Raw genomic sequence first — 21,811 nt, forward strand, 5'->3', positions numbered from 1 at the left:
GTAGGGGGCTGTAAACATTTACACTGAGAGGCTGTCCATTCCACATGGTTCTCCTTCACCAGCAACCTCAGCATCTCGCGTTTAGTCATTCAGGCCTGTCCCGAGATACTACGAATCACACCATCAATTTATGAAAACGCCATCCAAATGTGACAGCCGACTTATGCTAAACGAAGCAAATAAAGCAAAACATTGCCGAAACACCCCTAGGCCCACATGGTACCGAAGGCTCGGCGGAGAGCTGCTATGCTCCCCGCTGTGAACTGGGAAAGTGATGTTGGTGCGCCGTGCTCCTCCAAGAGGGTAATACCGTTCCCGGGCCCCGATCGAAGCCCTTTTGAAGTCTGTTGCGTGCGAGAGCGTGCCAACGTTAGCACACGACACTAGCTAATGCCCCCACAAAAGCCAACATTCGACAAGGACCGAGCTGAAAGAGAAAAACGTCTAAGTTGGGAATAATTCCCTCAACCGCCGTACCTCGGCACTGCTTTAATTTTAGACAGAACATGTTACGTAAGTGATAGACAATAGCAATAAAATGGATCCCATTAATTCCTGACATGTATGGGCTTGTTTGCTATTCATTAGTTTAGTTGACACAATAGAGGCGTAATTCTTTTAAAATCTTCCGTTCTGCTCGGTTGGAAGTGTTGCCAATGACTCAAGAGCATCAATAGGCAATGATTGCAAAACTTATGTAAACAAGTACTTACAATCATAGCGGTGCGCGCATTTGCATAGGAGGAGAGACTGAATGGGGGGGCATATTTTTGGGTCTAAAATCTTTGAATGAGAAAAACCCTTTTAAAGTATATTTTCCACTCAAAAAGCTCTTTAAAATGACACGCAACTGGAAGCGAACACAACTGGAAAGCGGATGTTAATGGGAAACATCTTCAAGCATCAAGGCCAAAGCTTTATTGTACTTGGATTCAACAACAACAAAAAAAAGCCTTTAAATGTATTGAAGATGCATCTGTTTCCCAAAGGTATGGCAAATAAAAAAAATAAATAATACAAAGAAAACTATTGCAATACATTCGCAATATTCTCACCACGACGCATGAAATAAAGTTCTCGGAACGGATGCTGTGGGTAATGCAATCCACCGTGAGGAGTTTGGGATCAAACCTTTATTGTTTTGAAAACTCTAAATTCTTTTACAATACAGTCATTTTTTGTTACTGCGTGATCTGATGAATAATATACAATGTCGTCGTTAAATTCAATAAAGACACACATTCACAAACATGAAATATTACTTTCTATATTTCAACATCCTACAACAGAGGGAAGATATGTGCTGCTTTTTCTTCTGACGCTTGTTTTCAACAGCACAAACCTCCCTTTTGAATCGACGAAAGCGTCGTCTTTTTTTTCCGAAAGTGCATCTGAAAGATTGCGAAGCCTTTGCGGCGGCCATCCAAATGTATGTCATAATAAACAGGCGGGTCGTACTGTGCTGCGAGTAACAATCAGCAGGTTTTTACTGATACCTCCGACTACAACGCATATCCAGACAAGTAAATTAAAGAAAATATTATCTATACGCATGCCATGACCATTCCTCTGTTAACATTTACAATAAATTTATATTTTCATAACCTTCTGAAATAAGTAAGCTGATCATGATAGTGCCCCCCCACCCCCCAACCCGACCATAATATTAATGATGAACTAATATGTAACATCCAAATACATTTTGTTCATTTTACAGACTTCTTGTGATGGCTTCAGAGCCATCGCACATGGAGGCAATGCCCCGATAAAGTTAGAATCATTTGGTCCACATTTACAAATCCTCTGTGTATAAAAAAATGAGATAAAATGGTTTGCAACAGAGGCACAAAAAAAAAAAAAAGGGAAAAAATGATTTTGTCTTCTGATGTCGACAAAACAACCAAGGATGAGCGAGTTTGCTTAAAAAAAGCAATAAAAACATACTGAGCTCATTACAATATGATCAATTTGTACACGATTACACTTTCTTGTTCCACGGCACGGCCTTTACTCTGTAGAACTTGGTGCCGAGAGGAACTTTGAACCGGTTTTGGGCCTGGAGACAGATAATAACAAAAGAAACACAATCAAAATATGTAATATAATATCACATAAAAATAATTAAATAAAATAGATAATTTAATATAAGTGCCTGCAGTAATGATTAGCAGCTAATTATGAAAAAAAACACTTTTCTGCTCAAATTAACTTTAAGATGCAAAACAGATTGTAATTCAATGTTATCTTCCTGATGAGCTTAATTAGAAAGTTTTGCAAGGGAACTGAGTATATATTTTAATATTTGCATCTCAAATATAACCAATGTTAACTAAATAAATAGATCAGACAATGTCAGGAAAAATGGGCTAGTGAGCGTGCAATAATACAGTCAAAATTATTTACGAAATTATAATTACACAAAAACACTCCATTTAGAGCATTCGCATAAATAACAGAATAATAACGGTTACCTTTTTGGCTTGGCAATATTCCTTCTCCATGACTTTTCCTAGAACCCACGGCCGTCTTGTTGCTCCTGTCGCTAAAAAAAATAAATAAATGTATTATTGATATACAATAAAATTAAATAAGTAAAAGCCAATAAAAACGTGCTTTATGTCAAATAAAACAACAAAACACTTTATGAGGAGTAAAACACATTCTCTGTACCATTTTTTTTTTTTTTTTACCTAGAACATTAAAAAAAAAACATTTCAATTTACAAATGCATTGATGCATTAATATATACAATTAATAAATAAGAATAATTAAAATAAGTAAACATGTACTTGGGAAAGATCAACGAAAAAAATATGCAAAACCACCTTGTTGGAACAAAATTGTTTCAAATATGCAAAACTAATATAAAAAAATATATATTTAATTAATCTGTCCCTTTATTAAGGATTCGTGTCATGTGTGTGACTGACCTGGTTTGAGGTCCAGTGCAGTGAGGGACTCTGAGTGCAGGAAATAAAGGGTGGGACCAACAGTGAAGAGAACGTAATTATCGTGCCTCTCGTCCAGGATTATGAGAACCAAGTCGCCCACCTGAAAGCTACAAAAGAAGGGGTTTTCAAATGAGGTGGAGGGCTGAAACGGCAGCTCAAATCATTAACGCTAATATCCAAGAATACTTACTCTCGAATGGCGATTTTCTCCGAGTGCCGTGACGAGACGGACGACATACTCTGAGACATCTGTAAAACAAATTGTTAGATGATTCTAGTGATATTTACACTAGTGAATGTTTATGTTGCTTGCGTACGCTCTCTGCAACCGTTATAAAATAAAACCGCATACATTGTAGTGCAACACATCAGTTTTGATTAAATGCAACATTGATGAATCTCAAAAATGCCATTTCAGTGCTTGTAGGACGGAGTTTGTACCTAAAACAAATGTATGTGTGCCATCTAGTGGTAAGGAGTAGAACAGTCTCTTAAATAGCATCCATTGGTAGTAAATTCATAAAACACACAATAGGGACAAAGAAGAATGAGTATCTACAATACATTGTAACATAAATAGATGATAAATAAGAAATGTGGGATTTAAACGTGTCTGTAGTCGTTTCACGTCTGTGGCTCGTTTGCGAATGAGCTGAAATTCAGTCCTAGCTTAATTACTCAGGCACATTTCAGAGCTGTTTTTCAGACTATATTCATCTTGTGAATCTGCCCCGAGCTGTCAGGACTCTAAAGTGTGGGTTACGTGTCTCATAAGATGCGTCTCGCGGCCAATAAGACGGCGATTGTAATTTTGCTAAAGAGATTAAACCTATTTGCAGAAATAGTCCCAGGGGAAATGTAATTAAATTATATCAAAGAGCCTCGTGTTTTAATTAACTGCTGATAATGTGCAAGTTGTTACTGTCGTAACAACAGCAATGTAATGTATATGAACTGTACAGTGAATATCTACAGTATTTTGCTTATAGATATAAAAAATATAATATAAAAAAAATATATTGCAAGTATTTCTTTCCAAAATGACATGAATGCCTTTAACATTCCTGTGTCAATCGCTGACCTGCATTAATTGAGTGTATTGTTCTATTTACCATCACTAATTACTGCTTTTAATTGACCGTTCAAGTGGTCAATTATCAACCGAGATCAAGCACAAATGACACTAATACAGATGATCAATTTAAACGATGTTAAATGACGTTCTCATACAATTAGCACATTTTGATGAAATATAAGAGCCAAAACTGTAACCACATGCATATTCATGTATAAATGAATTAAAATATATTTACCAATCTTTGACTAAGTCTTTTGTTCTCTTCCTCCTTCATATGTAAAGTCTGAAACACAATAACAAATAATTGCATATGAAAATATTTCTAAGAAATGCAACGATTGTCAATAAAATTATTAACTATGTGTGTGTGAAAGTGAATTACCCTTTCCAAAATCAGTATGCGCTGTTTCTCTTCAGACAGCATAGGGTTGTCACTGCACCAAAATACACAAAATAAATGTCACAAACTACACACTTCACTAACTCAGCAAAGCATTAAAAGGAACAATTTCCTAAAAGCCAATAATAATACAGAGCAGGGAACTTCATTAATGTGACAAGTCTCCTCACCTACAGTATGGGCTCGACTCACATCTTTCTTCTTCTACCTGATCTACTCTGCTTTCCTCTCTCAAATACATTCGTTCAGCTCCTTTAAAGAAACAAGGTCTACAAAATATCGTCTTACCTCTACACAAATTGATCTTCCTTACATACTTTTAAACGACAAGTATAAAAGATTTTTTTTCTAACAACTGCTGACATTCTGCAAGACATTATTATATAATTTATACAATTATAAATGTATATACGTGTGTGTGTGTGTGTGTGTGTGTGTGTGTGTGTTAATAATAAATTTGTAGACTTTGACTACAAGAATTATATATAAATTACTAATTCTATTAAAAACTACAAACTAGAAAAATTAACACCACCACTCTGTAATTATTATTTAAAAATATTTTAAAACAATAATTATATATCATTTTTCAAATAAGTTTGTCTTTAGATACACATCTATAAATCTAGAATAAATTTGTAGATGAGATTTTTGCCTACAAAAAGCATATAAATCACTAATTCGGTTAAAAAAATACATACTATATAACCTATTAACTCCACTGTTACTATTATTAAAATATTTTAATATTTAATAATTATATATATTTTTAAAATAAGTCTGTCTGTAGATATACATCTATAAATCTATAATAACTCTGTAGAATTTTGACTAAAAATATATTTAAGCATTAATTCTTTTCAAAAACTACAAACTATAAAACTTATGAAATTATTAAATCTAGCGCAATTATGTTCTGATCTAACAAAATGATGTTTTATTTCTCTCATAAGATATTTCAGAAAAAAAATTTAAATAAAAAAAAAATTTGAAAAATAAACAGACGTTTTTGACATGTAAATGTGTGTATTTTGGGAATTAAAAAAAAAAATCAACTTCTTTGTAACTATTCCAAAACTTTTTAACTAAGACAAACCTCATCCTTCCAAAACTTGTAAAATGTGAAATCAAGTGTATTCTTAAAGCTCATTTAGCTATAGTTGTGCAGTGTTTTTAGCACTGAAGCTGGCTGTGCAGGTTTATTATTTTACAGTAATGAATGCTGGTGAGTGAGAACATAGGCCAACAACAGGCTGTTGTACTGCTAGAATAAAATGAATAATTTCAAACCATCGTGTGGATAATGTCAAAGACATTCCCTCAGCGTGCTTTTGACTAAACTGAGCCAGTTCAGTTTTTCAGGGTTTATTCATTCTCTATTCATGCTCTAGTATGACTGTGTCGCATGTGAACTTCAGCCCAGATGCTTACTGCACTGTCATCATGCTGGCCTCCACGGCCGACTCCACCCTATCCTCATCCTTGAACGGAGCCACAGACGCCAATCTCTCTGGATCAGGGGTGGACGGCAAGAGGACTTCCACATAGGCGGGGCCACAGGCACCGTGAGCTTCCGTGACGGGATTGGGCGGAAAGAAGGACGATGAGACGAGGACGGTGCTTCGTAGACGGTTGAGTTCCTCCTCCATCTGCTTCTTCTCCTGAAGGATGGAGGCACGGTCCTCAGAGAGCGTTTCGATCAGGCCTTCAGGAAAACAACAAAACACAGAGGAGAAAGATCATCAGTGGTCCTTTTTTAACGTTTATTGATCGCACTGACAGTTTCTGTGCAGTTTGGTAACAAATGTTTGAAAAACAAATGAAAATGTATTAAAACTATAAGATAAAAACTGTTTTTATACCTTTATCCTTCTCTTGTTGCTGTGCCAAATTTCTGAGCTTCTCAGTGAGATCACTGATGATTTGCTCTTTCTTTAGTTTCTCCCGGGTTAGAACAGTGTTGAAGTTTGTCTAGAAGTAAACAGTACATCAAGCAATTTTAGGGTACATTTATAATACATTAAAGACATTTTAATAGGTTTTTAGATTTAAAAAAATGTTACAATATCTACAATTTTTGCGAGTTCAGAATTTTTATTTATTTTAAATTATAATATTTTTCATTAATTTTCATTGCAACCAAATGACTAGGTTCTTGAATTTTAATAACAGCTGAAAAATATACAGCAGCTATGCAAATTCAATTCAATTCATTTAAATTATGCAAGCCCATGACAGCTATATTAAATACACACTTACGCTGGAAAATAATGGCACACAATGCAAATTACTGTTTAATTTTAACTCCTCATCCAGTGTTGTATTACTATTAATGTCAGCCATTTAATTTAATGTCAGCTTGTTAGATATCTTACTTTGGTGACATTTAAATCAGCAACAACTTGCAACAACTACATTTAATTAAATTTGTAATATTAATAAGTATAAAAAGACATGTATTGAATGTAAGATGTAGTGACCCAATGGTTTTGCCAACTTTTGAATTGCAGTGGCAAAAAAACATCAGCTTGATTCACTTCTTGTAGTCCAGATTCTTTATATTGCTAACCTGCTGCTCAGCAATGAGCGAGGTCTTCAGGTTCTGCATCTCCTCGTTCTTTGAGCGCTCCAGGAGCTCTAGTTTGGCCAGGAGCGATGCCCTTTCCTCGGTCCACTGGCCACTGTCCAGTGACAATGCAGCACTGGTTTCCATACCAGTCTCTGTCTTTTCTACAGTAGGTCCCACTCTGAAACACAGAAGCAGGTGTTACACCGTACTAGAGATCAACCTGACTTTCCATTAATTACTTCTGAGCAGTCATTTAGCTGATGCTTCCTTCTAAAATGCAATGCTAATTCATAAGCTGAGCAAGTTGTTATATTCTGAAGAACTTCTTTGCATGTTGTGTAATGATTAATAAGACAGGAACATGTGTTAATGAAGTAAACAACAACAATTTAGTCTCTTTCTAGAGCTCTATAGGTGTTCATTGTTTGCTTCTTGCAGGTTTTGAACCTGCAACCTTTTATTACTAGCTTAGAATTTTAACCACTTGGCAAAACACAGTTTTTCTGAAGTGTTAAAACAGTCACCAGAATAAATAAATAAATATTCAAAAACCTCCAATTTACTGGGATTGGTGTAAGACTTGAACACAAATCTGTTTTCTGTTTTTAATTAATCCCTATTTTACAGGCACGTGTAACAGGGTTATCACATTTCTTGCTAATTTATACTTAAGAAATGTTTTAATGAAACTGTTCACAGTTTTTGTTGGTTCTTTTTGATGTGCTAATTATTCACAAGAGTGAATGAAATCAGAAAGAGTAAGTGAATGCATGTAGCTTGTGTGTGTTTTCTGTTTTTAATTAACAGTAAAGTTAGAGGTAGAAGCTTTCATTTTAATGGACTAGAGCAGCATTGTTTCGGTGTCATTTCATTTGTGTCCTCGGCAGATGCTTCCCTCACACAAAAGTGCAAAATTTATTAAGTTTTACATGACTAAATCATCAAGAAACTGGGGTTATCATCAAACAAACCAACAGAAATAACAAGACCACATTAAAAACGTTATTTTTTTTAAAGAAAATGCTAAGATGTTGTGGGTGTTTGCTATGGGATTGTGAATGTTCTGGGTGCTTGCCCAAGTCAAAAGAGCTCATCCAAAAATTCACCAGTTTGGTGTCAAAAAGATTTTATTTTTCAAAGAAATTCATATTTTTCAGTAAGGAAGGCATTAAATAGCAGTAAAGCAGTAACAGTAAAGACCGTTACAAAATAATTATTTCACATAAATGCTGGGTTTTTTTTTTTACTTTCTATTCATCAAAGAATCCAAAAAAAAAAAAAGGTATTACGGTTATCAACTGTTTTCAACATTGATAATAAGAAATATTTCTTGAGCATCAAATCAGCATATTAGAATGATTTCTGAACGATCATGTGATACTGAAGACTGCAGTAATGATGCTGAAAATTCTACTTTACCATAACAGTTATAAATATCGAAAATATCTTTATGTATGCATTTCTTTCTTTACTGTTAAATTATTCTTAATATGTCTGTTACTCCTCCTTCCCAGATTGTTTGTTTAAATATTTTCAAATAAAGATAACTGCATATTTTTTTCATCCACCAGCCAAAATTTGCAACTTTGGATGGAAATATAGCTACTGTCTGAGGCCTAAAAGGGGCAAGGGGGGTTGAACACCTAGGCTAATACTTAAAAGGAAAGTTTAAACCTTACACAGGTTTGGAATGACGCGAGTAAATAACTTTTTACCATGGAACACACATTTTTCAAAATATCTTCTGTGTTCCACAAAAGAGTTAGTCATATGCTTGGAACGACACAAAGGTTTTCATTTTCTGCTGAAATATCCCTTTAACGTTAAAGGTTACTGAAATCCATAAATAATGCAATTATATAAGTATAAGCAATTACTAGCAAACAAGCACCATTTCTAATTTAACAGCTATGTGCTTTAAATCTGAATCCTAGAATGATTTTTGTGGAATCGTCTGATTAGAAAACTTGCATTTACTTACAAGTCAGTGGATTGTCTGTCTTTGAGCTGATTTTCAAGGAGTTCAATTTGTCCTAACAGTCTTGTCTCAGTCTCCTCTTTTTGGAGTTGAAAGTCTCTTAAGGCCTCTTGTAATGCAGCTTTGACTGCCTCCTCTTTCTCCTCCTCTGTCCTCTGCAGGGCCTCCACCCTCTCCTGTTCCAGTCTTCCGGACAGTAGTGAGTTTTCTGACTGCAGGTCTCCGATAACAGTCATTAGCTCTCGCTCTTTCTCCTGGAAAGCTCTCTGCTCATCCTCCTTTTTCCTCTGTAAGGCATCAAACTGGTCCTGGTGATCATGCTGGATCTTCTGGACTCGCTCCTCACAGTCTTTCTCCGCATCCTGCGACTTCTGCTTGAGTGCTGAAAACTCTTGACGGAGCAGGGTGCTCTCCTCTTCGTGCCGATCCACGAGTTCAGAGATGCAGTGGTCTTTCTCTAACCTCATGAGCGCTCGGAGCTCGGCCAGGCCCACCTCGTACTCTTCGTTCTTCTGCTGAAGCTGCTGGTTCAACATGTCGATTTGCGCCTGCAAGGTGGTTGTTTGAGTAGTAAGCTCCGCTTTCAACACCTCCTCTTGGGTGCTTTTAGCCTCCTCGTACTGGAGTCTCATGTCCTCCATTTCGGCCTCTTTAAGAGCCATCTCCACTTCCAGTTTGCAGCGGGCGTCCGCAAGTTCTGTAATGCGAGCCTCCAAGTCTTTCAAGCGTCCCTCGCGTTCCTTGAGTTCAGCAGAATGGCAATCCACCAGATCTCTTAGCTTCACCAGGTTCTCCTGGACAAGTTTGTCAAGTGCACTTTCTTTGTCCAATCTGAGAGATTCCAGCTCTGCTTCATGTTGTTGTTTCAACCGTGCCTCCAGTTCCTGAAGGTGCACTTTCTCTGCCTTCTCCATCTCCTGACTGATTTTCTGTTGGCTGTGCTCGATCTCAAAGTGCAGGTTATCCAGCTGCCCAGCGAGTTCGTCCTTGGACAGCAATGTAGCTTTCAGTTCTTCACTTTGCTTCAAGATCTTCACCTCAAGGTCCTGCACAGTTTGCTTGTGAAGATCTTGAAGTTCTTGCATAGAACGTTCCCTCTCACTCTCCAGCTGGGATATTTCCTTCTCCTTGCGCTCCACGAGCCCCTCCAATTCTAGCATTGCTCTCTGGACGTCTCGAACAATCTTCCGATTGCCTTCAAGCTCTTTCGTGAGAGTTTGTATCTGCTTTTCATGATCGTCCTTCAAACTCTGGAGATTGGTTTGTTGCGTTTCTCTCAGCTCCTGCTCGTGACAGTATCTGACACTGTTGAGAGCGTTTCGGACCTCAACGGTCATTGTTTTCAGGGCGAATCCAAAGTCTTGTTGCTCCTTCAGAACAAGCCCTCGAAAGTGATAAAGGTCTTCTTTAACTTTTCTCAAATTGTTCTGGGACTCTTCCGCAGCAGAGCGGTACCTGTCCGCTGAGAGCTTGAGCGCTGCAATTTTTGAATTTTCCTTCTCAAGCGTAGTAGTGTCCTGTATACGCTTGCTATCGATTGCATTAATGACGGAGGAGTAAAGAGACTCCACCATCATCTCTGGGCTTGTGGGATCACTTATGGGATTAGGTGACATCAAGTTCTCCTCAATAACAAACTCATTAACTGCTGACATGAAATCCGACTCGGGACTTTCTGCCAACGAGTCTAAGTCCAAGGAGCCTTGCTGTAATACAGGATCCATATTGGGGTGTCCAATGGTTTCAAAGTCAAAAGTCTGGGCATCTATGCTGTCAGGTGATAGGTCCTCCAAGGGACCAGGAAGCGCCAGGGGTTGGCAGTTCGGTGCTTTTAAACTGAGAGTGGACAAAGTTTTGGTGGAGGTAGAGGTGATTTCAGTTGTGCTTTCAGATCTGGGTGTTAATGCGGTGGATCTTTGAGCACTCTGGCTACAGGAAAACTATAAGGCCAATGCAACAAGTTAAAATCGTGTGGGAAATGACATTGCTATAAAAGTCAAATTAGACTGTGTACAAGTTTCAATGTAATGGAAGACGTGACAGACCTTGCATACATCACTGCCATTTCAGGTTATGACATTTTAATTAAAAATAATGAGCTCAAAAAGAAACAAATCACATAGTGATTCACCCAAAAATGAAAATTATCCCATGATTTACTCACCCTCAAGCCATCCTAGGTGTATATGACTTTCTTCTTTCAGATGAATAAAATTGTAGTTATATTAAAAAACATCTTGGCTCTTCCAAGCTTTATCATGGCAGTGAATGGGTGATGAGATTTTGAAGTCCAATAAAGTGCACCCATCCATCATAAAAATGACTCCACACGGCTCTGGTGTTAATAAAGGCCATCTGAAGCGAAGCGATGCGTTTGTGTCTTTATAACTTTAAAACTTTATAAACCATATCTCTAGCTTGGAAGAGCACCGATTGTATTTGTCTGAAAGAAAGTCATATACACCTAGGACAGCTTGAGGGTGAGTAAATCATGGGGTAATTTTTTTAAATTCATTTCTGGGTGAACCATCCCTTTAAGATCAACAAAACGCATTTAGAAAACAGATAAGGGGATTTCTATTTCATGTCACCATGACAGATTTATAACATCCAATATTTCAATCACTTAGCAACAAGTACTACAAATTAAATAACTGAACACAAAGTACCTTTTGTTCATTTAGTAGGTCAGTGATCGTTTGTGACATCTCATCCACACTCTGTGCAGCCTGAACCAGCTGATGGAGAACCTCAACATGCTGGTTAAGAGGCTCAAAGTCACACAGTGTGGGGACCCTGATGAAGAAAACAGGCAACAGACCATCATCTAGGAGTATTTAGCCATGATATAAAGATTAATGGCTCAAAAAACTCAAGAAAGAAAAACAGTTCTGCATTGAGAAGTTACAGTAGAAATGTGCGTATTGTGTATGAGGCATTTACCTGAGGTAAGGCTGAACCTCGGAAGGACAACAGGACTTGAGATACTGCAGGTCATTCAGGGAAATATCTGGAAGCTCAAAGTCAAACTTTCGAGGCTTTCGGGTCTAAACACAAAAAAAAAATATATATATATATATTAATTAATGCTGAAACATCCTCAAATTTCATGTAGGAATCCTGAGAGATAAAAACACGTTCAAAGACTCACGCAAAATGAAGAGGGTGGCCATGAGTCCAGTCCTCGAAACAACCGGTTTCTGAGAAACGATTTCCCTGAGACAAACAAAAGCAGTGTTTTCAAAGCAATCGGACACTCAGGTGTCCATGTTCATTCCCAAACTAAAAGAAACCACATAAAATATGAGAATAAACTTACTAAAGAGCTTCCCAAAGGATTCCCTTTTTACTTTTTCTGCCTCATAGAGGTTTTTCCCATCTTTGACAAGGGCATTGGCCCACTGGAAGAAAAAATAAATAAAACATTAAAATATATTAAAACACAAATAAAACAGCCAGCCAAGATATTATTTGACAAACAATAATTAAATTTGCAGAAATGTTATAAAAACAAAATAAATATCATATGTGACCCCGGACCACAAAACCAGTCTTAAGTAGCATGGGTATATTTGTAGCAATAGCAATAGATACGTTGTATGGGTCAAAATGATCAATTTTTCTTTTATGCCAAAAATCATTAGGATATTAAGTAAAGATCATGTTCCATGAAGATAGTTTGTAAATTTCTTACAGTAAATACATCAAAACGTAATTTTTGATTAGTAATATGCATTGCTAAGAACTTAATTTGGACAACTTTAAAGGTGATTTTCTCAATATTTTGATTTTTTTTGCACCCTCAGATTCCAGATTTTCAAATATTGTCCTATCCTACCAAACCATACATCAATGGAAAGCTTATTTATTTAGCTTTCAGATGATGTATAAATCTCAATGTCAAAGAAATTGACCCTTATGACTGGTTTTGTGGTCCAGGGTCACATATTATTCACTCTCTCTCTGGTCAAATCACTTCTGGTCACATCTGCATCTCTATAGAATATGAATTAATGTAGCTGGTTCTTACTTGTCTGTAGTGTCCTATGAACATTTTGCGTCTGACCACCTCCACTACGGCAAGACAGTACATCTGTGGCACAGTGCTGAGCGCCTCCACCACCCGCACGCGCTCCAGCAGCTCCGTCAGCAGCCTCAGGAGAGCCTGCAGCTTCTCTCCATCCTGATCAGCGTGAAGCATCACGTAGCAGCACCATCTGATGGAGGAGACACCACAGTGCAGTTAGGAAACGCTTACAATTCACCTTGAATATGTATCATAGCCCTATGGATTCAAAATAGCCAAAATCAAAGCCCAAACTACTTTATGTTCAAGCCAAGTTTTAGTGTTGTCCACGAAGAAGAAAAACACTGCTCTTACTTGAGACGAACTTGAAGGTTGTTGGCTAGCTCCTGTTTGGCAGTGGTACATTTCTGCTTGATGTCTAGTAGCTTCCTGTGATTGGTCAGCATGATCATCAGCTGGTTGGCGTGACTCAGACACAGGTCAGGCAGCACCGAGGTGTCCTTCAGGTTTTCAGCCCTCTTCTGATTGGCAAGAAATCCCTAGTAGAAGGCAAAGGGGAACACAGCTTTGTGATATATTCAAACATTGGAAACGTGTGGAAGAAGTTTATTGTTTGGTTGATCTGCCTCAATGTAATACAGGTTTATAAAGAGGCTGTTATTGAAGGATGGGGTAGTGCCAATTATTAGATCTCACAGTAAACCCACAATCCACAAAACCTACATTTGAAGAGGTTAACCAATCACATATACATCTTAAAGTCACAGTAGCGAAAAACAAAGGTTGGAAAATGGCCATAAACTTCAGGGAAAAGATTTTAATACACTAATGAGTAGAATATGTCCCCTCTAGACTATAAAAATGAGAGTTGCTTACCTGAGCAAGTTCCTGCTGTTCATTGACCAACCGTTTACAGCTTGCTATCATTTGGTCAAGAGCATACAATCTGTCTTCAAGTCCTTTTATGGCCTTCATGTTCTGATTATCCAATTTGGTAATCGTCTCACGGCATTCAGTTAGAAAGGGTTGGATAATCCGAGGGTCGAGCTGGAAGCATAAAGAATGAAAGAAACAAATTAGAGTGATCATGGACAGTAAAACAGTTCATTGGGAGTGTCCTGTGAATGAGAAGATGATGTACACTATTGTATTTGTACACTATTGTATTTTCCATTTAAAAATATTACAAAATGGAATTATTTCTGTGATGCAAAGCTGAATTTTCAGCATCATTACTCCAGTCTTCAGTGTTAACGTTACATGATCCTTCAGAATTCATTCTAATACGCCGATTTGCTGCTCAAGAAAGATTTATTATTATTATTATTATTATATATGTTGAAAATACTTATTTGAGACATATTATAACTATAAATGTATTTCTAATGTGTTTACTGTTATTTTGATCAATTTAATGCACATTTACTTTTAAAAAATCCTATTGACCACAAACTTTTAAACATTAGCTTATGTGACGTCTACGTAACATGTAGCTGGATGTTTCAGGTACAGTATATGGTTATTTTTGATGGAAATGAAACAGATCATGGTTTATATATTAATACCCATTAGGTAATGCTTATATTTGGATAATACAGTGAATTAAATAGGTTAACTTTTTTTTTTTTTTTTACTTTCTATTAGGAACTTGATGGAAACAAAGCAAAGATAAGAAGATTATTCATAATGAATGATAAGTCTGACTTGAGCCCAAAAACAGTGTCACATTACATAATCATGCTTGAGCTGGGAAAAAAAAGTCTTAAAACACTAAATCTGATTGGATATTGTAAAATATGACATCACATCCTATATTTTTCTTATAGTATGTTATTATGCCATATTGCTTCTCACACAACTGAATTCTGCATCACATTACACTCTTAAGGTTTTTATCATCTTACTGATCTCAGACTCTGTATTTTAGCATTACTCTATGTTTCTTTGTCATAGAAGCAATTAATAGCTGCATAAATATATGTAATCTGATATAAACAGCACAGCAAAATCTCTACTGTGTGACACACTTCTACAGTCGCATCATCATAATGACCGTTACTGTCCAGCTCAAAACAATATAAAGGTCGCCACAGGTTTACAGAATGATTCATATTTTTAACCAAAACATTTCCTTCCCAAAGACTCGCCTATTACTCACCCTGTTGATTGAGTCAAAACACTTCCTCACTACTGACTCCACATCGTTAGGTCTGTCCTGAACGTTGATCCAATCCAAGAGCGTGACATTGAAATAGGGTGCGGCTCCCCTCTCCGGAGACTCCTCCTCTTCCTCTAGAGCTGCTTTTAGACTACAGCTGCTCTTCAGTCTGTCCTGAGGAGAGGAGGATGCCTGGGACGATGCTTCCCCTGAAGCAGAGACTGGCGAGGGCGACTTCCGATTCTTCTGGCTGTCAGCAGGACCGAGGATAGCGGACTGGGTGGATGTTTCTCCTACTTCATCCTCATTCTCATCTTCACCTGTGGTTCTCGGGTGAGGGGAGCTGGACTTCTCCAAGCTTTCTCTGTAGCTCTGCCGAGTCAAACACTCGAGCAGTGGAATCTTCGCCATGACTGAGACAGCAGTGCCAAGCCTGATGAATTAACATTAATATTAGTAATCTATTCATCTCTATTCACACAATACACCGCAGTTCAAAAGATTAGGGTCAGCTTATTCATTTATTATTCAGCAAAGACACATTAAATTGATCAAATGTGTCAGTAAAACATTTAAAATGTTAAAAAAGACTTTTTCAAATAAATGCTGTTCTTTTGAACTTCCCTGAATCTTGACAGAAAATGTATCACGGTTTCCACAAAAATATTGAGCAATATTTAAGCATTTTTAACACTGATAATGAGAAGAAAAGTTTCTTGAGCAGCAAATTGGCATATTAAATTGATTTCTGAAGGATCATGTGACTCTGAAGACTGGAGTAATGATGCTGAAAATTCAGCTTTGATCACAGGAATAAATTACATTTTAAAATAAATTTGAATAGAAAATAGTTATTTTAAATTGTAATAATATTTTATAATATTACTGTTTTTACTGTATTTTTGATCGAATAAATGCAGCCTTGGTGAGCACAAGAGACTTCTTTCATTTTTAAAAATCTTACCGACCTCAAACTATTGAATGGCAGTGTATCTGCTACAAACTCCATTTACAATTACTACAAATTTAAGACAACTTAAAAAGAAAAACATACATTTGATGTTTTAACAAAATAACTTTTTATTGAAAGAAAGAAAGTCATACTTTGTGAGTTTTAATTTGATGTCTTCAAAATCCTGTTGGTAATTTGTATAAGCAGTGTCGAATTTCATGAGGAGTTTTTGATAGGATAGGGTGCAGTCGTCCAGGTTGGCCATGATGGCCGCCCATCCCTGGTGCTGAAGGTGTTCATCATGGACCAGACGCTCACAGAACAAGCAAAGCTTCTTGGCAACTTCAAACATTTCCTAAAAAAGGGCACACCTCATGGGAGTCATTTGCATACAAATGTAAAAAACCCTTCCATCTAAGCCTCTGTCACTTACAAGAGGGCTTTGACTATATTTGCATTGATGCTCTCAAATATACATGACACTCAAACCTTACATAAAAATCATTGCTATAACACAGTGTGGATGAGCATAGATGTGTAAAACTGAGTAAATCTAAGAGGACAGAGGTTGGTCATTAGGTCAGAACAGAAGTTGGCCTGTACCACAGCCAGTTGAGTGCGGGAAGCGACGGTGTGAAAGACAGCAGGCATCATGAGTGACTCCTCCACCTTCAGCTCCATCTCATTCTCTATGGAGAAGGTCGTTTTGGGGATGGTTGGAGCTCGGTCAGACAGGATCATCTCTTTGTTGAATAGGAAGATCGGGTTGGTATCCTGAGGCAGCCAGAGACAAAAATCAATTGCCATTTAGTAATCATGTTACTCAAGATCCTCAATATTTCAGGGTCATTTTAAATGCACAGAAAGCTATTCAAATAACACAATTATTACACGCACTGCTTTTATGGTGCTTCTTTGCCATTTTCATGTCAAACATTTTAGCAGTGCTAAAGTACTTTGCAGCAATGATTACATATTTGGCTATATAATTCATATATAATAACTATTATTACCCTCTAAACAAATGTTGAAAAGCAAAAATGCTGTTTGGATGTTTTATTTTGCTTGTTACTCACCGTTCCGGCGCTGTAGCTGCACACGCGCCTCTCTGCCACCATACACTCCCCTCCATTGACCACCAGCACCTGGTGCTGGACTGCAATTTTATATTTGGCCTGAATGGCATGTTTAAGGTCCAAAACACTATAAAGGGCACAAAGCACAACACATTTTAGTAACCCAGTAAAACAAATCAGGACTCAATTTAGAACCAAATCTGCAGACAAACAGAATACAGTAACTACTGATGGAATTTGGACTTTTCAGGAATTGATAAGATTTATATAATATAATAATAATAATTTACATTTGCACCTTAACCATCATAGAATTATACAGGTATTTACACTGGAATAATGCAATGAATAAATTAGTACGTTGCATCTCTACATATCACCACCTGTGTTATATATTTCTCAATATAATGCGGTTTCTCATGAATATGTAAATATATGTATGTATGTAAACTCATGTAAATTCAGACCAATTTAAAGTCAAACTCATTGAGCTAATTTCAGGATGTTTGAAGACAAAAAATAAACATTACTGTAGTGTCAATAGTTATTTAGCCGACTTTGTTCATTTCTATCAATTAAAGGTTGCAAATGATTTCATTGGTTATTATTGCATTATGAAACTACAAAGTAACATTAACAAATACTAATAAACGCTAGACAAAAGTTATAGTTCCATGTCAGTTCATGATATCTCATACATTAACTATGTTAAACAATGTCAAGACGTTATGCACACAATACAGTATGTTCTGTAAAACAGCAGAACCTAATGTCTTCACATAATAAGGTGGAAACAAATTAGGCCTTAAACATTCACTTTTTCTTAAAAACAGTAAATTCTCTTACGTTTGGACAGCAAGTTCAGTGTCAAATGTCAATGTACTTCCATTGTTGACTTGAAACACATACAACTTCATGTTGAATTCTCCGCTGAGCCTGCCTCCAGCTTGATTTGTTCATCTAGTCAATTATGGCTATCTGATCGAAAATAAATGAAATGCACATAATTCAAGTTAACAACAAAACTTATTACTGATGATGAAGATTTCTGCTTTGATTAACATTTTAAGGCAAGACACATTTTTTACATATATTAATATGCTTTCCCCAGTTGATTATTTGAAGCATGTTAAAAATAATTTTGCACTACAAGTTTCTGTAATGTTATGTTTAAATATGCAAGTGATGCATTGTGTAATTATAAATACACTAATTTGCATACATTTCCAGAACAAAAATCTAATTATGCCAGGTTCAAATTTTTTACAGAGGGCATTTTTGATAGTTATCATCACTCCATAAATCAGAAATTACTGTCATCAGTCAGAAAAAATTAATTGTGTCATGCTTTTAGGAAATAAATCAGGTGAATAATATATTAAACCTCTCAGTAAAAACCTTCAGAATATAAATAGGAATAAAACAGTAAAGTTCAGTTATGTAAGTGGAGATTTCTGACTCACTACATGAGAAGAAAAAAACAGCCTTTAAGAATGTGTATTGTAATTTAAATCTAAAGACACAAATAGATAAAGTGTAACAAAATAAAACACCTAAATGTGTATTTTGGATGTTTTCTTTCCACTAATCTGAAAGAAGGTATGGAAGCAAAATAGCCCAAAATCACAAATCTGACCAGTGCATGAAAAAAACAAAAAACAATGGTTTTGCCTGTAGTTTCTTGCCTTACTTAACTTAAAATGATAATACATAGAACAAAATGGGGTTAATAAATGGTTACACTTTAAAAGGCCTTTAGAGACATCTATACAAGCACACATAACCTAGAAACCACAACAGCCCTACATGACTGTTTCAGTAGATAACAAGCTAGAAAACCCCCAGATAACCGGCTAATCACAGTGATGAGGGACTTCATTCTTGGCCTTGACAAAACAGAAACTTTTTCAGATTATGACAAGAGCATTGTATAAATCTCTGTGGTTGTTTGTACTCTATGATTGGTTAGTTCTGTAAAACCGCACACAGACCAGCATGGCCATGTGTCCCAACTCTGGGAATATTAAGGCTGAGTCATGTTGCTCCCTGAGGGTAAACACCATCAATACACGCTAAAAGACCCTTTGTACTCTAATTTCCCATAAACGGGTGTAAAACTTTGACAGGATGCATTGTAGCAACTGTTATGGATTCAAGGAATAAGGTGTGGATACCAGGAATAGCACATGGTTTCTGTGGCCCACAGGGGTAACCAATATTGTTTTAATCGAATATAACGTAGACCACAATTTATATTAGTCTGTTTGTCACAACTTATAATATGTGTAAAAATTGATTGACAGCTTTCCCCTTGGCTAAATAGTTGAAACTTGATCTTCTAGGTCAAAATATGATCTTAAACAGCTTGTTTTCTAAAACAATTCTGCAAAATAGGAGACTCCTGAAGGCTACAAGTCTTTGTTTAGTTGTTTGAAAGGCCCTGATCATTATTTAGGCAGGGTGACAGTACGTCCAAATTTCCCTCAAACCATCACCAGGACGCTAAACCCTCATCAGTATCAGATTACATGAGATCTAACCCATTAAACCACCACTTAATCCTCGTTCAACAACCTTAACCTGTTTTTGTTTACATTATCTAATTATAGTTTGTGGCAGAATTCCGTATTAGTGACCCAAACAGCCTCAAATTATCCGGTACTTGATTTGAAACTTCAACATCTGCAATATAAAAAACCTTCAAATGTATCAGATAGTCTTACCTGAGCTGTCTTCAGTCCATTCTCTGCATGCAAGCAGATTAATAGGTTGTTTTTGGCTGAGATGTGGAGGTTTCTGTCAGCTAGAGGTTGAAGCTGTCGGGCTAACAGGCTAAAGCTCATCACTCCAAACACGGGCCTTTGTTTTTAATTCCCATAAATCGCACAAAGTCATCCAGAACGAGCTGGTATAAATTCGCTAGTGTTTCATCTTTCAAGATATGTAGGTTAGGAGGAGCGGTAATAAGATCGGAGTTTTGTCATCGAGTTTTTTTCTCGCAGGGTTGTGCAAGGCTCCGCTAATGCTGCTGCTTCTCCTGCTGCTGTGTTTTGTTATTGTCGTCACTGCGCAGCGAGGTGCATTCTGGGAAGGGCAACGGCCAGCAGTAAAGCGCTGGTCTGGGATCAGTTTTTACAAGGCTGGCTTTGAATCGGAGTGCTGCTGGAGTTATGAGGGAGGTGATCTGAGATCAGACACTTCAGGGCAACTGTCTGCTGTAATGACAAGGTGTGGGAACAGTTTGAACAAATGTTGGGAAAAAACTGTTTTAGACTTTATTTGTTGTGTTGTTTACGTCTAAAGTACGATAAATACTTTTATCGAGTTTATTTGTGTCGTTTGATTGTAGTGTTTATTATTAAATTCTTTATTATTCTCCATAACCTACAATTGAGTCATTTTACAATAGTCATTTTTGCTATTGTGATATCCCAACTATATCCCAATTTTCAAATAAACTGTAATATAAGCATTACTTTTAGATACAATCTTAGATGTATTTCTTTGACTTTGACTGTGAATTTTTATTTTTATTTATTTTTAACATTTTAGTTAATTTTGAGTAAACTAAATTAAGACATAACCTACAGATTTAAATGTTATTTATTATTTTATTTGAATGTTGTTGTTGTTTGTTATTATTTAAATAGTTGATTTAGTATTTTACATAAATTACACTTTTATATTTTATTTTTTTAATAACGTGCGTTATGAAAAAATCAGCTGCCCCTCGTCTTACCCCAAGAGTAGGCCTAACTAAATTGATCATTTTCATTTATGCATTTGGCAGATGCTTTATCCAAAGTGATTTACATGGTTTCCACTGCTGTCAAGTATAGACTGGAATTATGTTGTACAAATGTTATTCTTTGGCTTAGTGTACAGTTATAGGTTTAGGTGTACATGAACTTATCCAGGGACACTATTGACATTGGTTGAACATTTACATAACACCTATATATAATACCAATATTAATGTGCATCGTCCAAATAAACAAACAATAATAAATAAATAAATAAATAGTTTACTTAGGTATAGTTAAACAAAAGTATATTTATTTATTTGAATTCTCTCGATTCCTTCATCATATTTCATAAACATCATAACGTGTTTCCATTTATTTTCCCTAAATAATACATGCTATCAACCTGTAAATGCTAAACTCATCTAGTTGCCAATTAGCTGTCAATTGATCTATTTTTAAATATATTTAAATCTTTACAACAGAAACACAACGAAATAGAAAAAAAAAGATTTTTTAAAAAATGTTAGGAATTTAGTAAGCATATGGGGTAAATAAATTAAAATGAAAAACAGAAACACATAGAATAACTTAGTTTTAAAAAATCACTTATTTCATTTTAGACTGACTGTTTAACTTGTCAGAAAGACATGAGGTTGAATATTATTAAATCTAGAAATATTTAATAAGCATTTGGTCTTTTTTGGCCTTTAGGTCTTTTACTCAAAGTTGAAACCCATGGGATTATATTATATTATATTCATGGCAAATCTGTCTGCCTTGTGCTTTAGGGGGCTTCTCGGTTAAAATAGGACGGAAGTCATTTTGAGAATGATGAGGACCCATGAACCATTGCTTTGTATTCTACACACCGAGAAT

General features: G+C 36.3%; 1 protein-coding gene across 1 annotated transcript; it reads right to left on the minus strand.

Annotated features, from left to right (window-relative positions):
• Positions 1-756: 756 nt before the first annotated feature.
• rb1cc1 (RB1-inducible coiled-coil 1) lies at positions 757-20,243 on the minus strand. The gene is made up of 23 exons (XM_058765550.1): positions 19,913-20,243; positions 18,036-18,167; positions 17,190-17,316; positions 16,717-16,887; positions 16,266-16,468; positions 15,162-15,594; positions 13,880-14,050; positions 13,358-13,542; positions 13,007-13,193; positions 12,296-12,377; positions 12,128-12,192; positions 11,920-12,023; positions 11,646-11,772; positions 8,980-10,916; positions 6,999-7,176; positions 6,292-6,400; positions 5,861-6,134; positions 4,412-4,463; positions 4,265-4,312; positions 3,142-3,200; positions 2,931-3,058; positions 2,472-2,542; positions 757-2,056 (listed from the first exon to the last, which is right to left on the minus strand). Exons 2-23 carry the CDS (start codon positions 18,104-18,106, stop codon positions 1,979-1,981), a joined length of 4,860 nt encoding a protein of 1,619 aa, XP_058621533.1. The 5' UTR covers positions 18,107-18,167; positions 19,913-20,243; the 3' UTR covers positions 757-1,978.
• Between the last annotated feature and the right edge of the window lie 1,568 nt (positions 20,244-21,811).

This window comes from Onychostoma macrolepis, chromosome 24 (genome assembly GCF_012432095.1).
Source record: "Onychostoma macrolepis isolate SWU-2019 chromosome 24, ASM1243209v1, whole genome shotgun sequence".
Taxonomy (NCBI): Eukaryota; Metazoa; Chordata; class Actinopteri; order Cypriniformes; family Cyprinidae; genus Onychostoma; species Onychostoma macrolepis.

What these genes read in the sequence shown, in the direction of transcription:
- rb1cc1 (XM_058765550.1), bottom strand. Translation starts at nt 18,106, where the DNA reads ATGAAGTTGTATGTGTTTCAAGTCAACAATGGAAGTACATTGACATTT. An exon ending in GGCCACCCTCTTCATTTTGC is followed by an intron (nt 12,024 to 12,127) that starts GTGAGTCTTTGA and finishes TTTTGTGTTTAG; the next exon opens with ACCCGAAAGCCTCGAAAGTT. An exon ending in GACAGACAATCCACTGACTT is followed by an intron (nt 7,177 to 8,979) that starts GTAAGTAAATGC and finishes TCTGTGTTTCAG; the next exon opens with AGTGGGACCTACTGTAGAAA.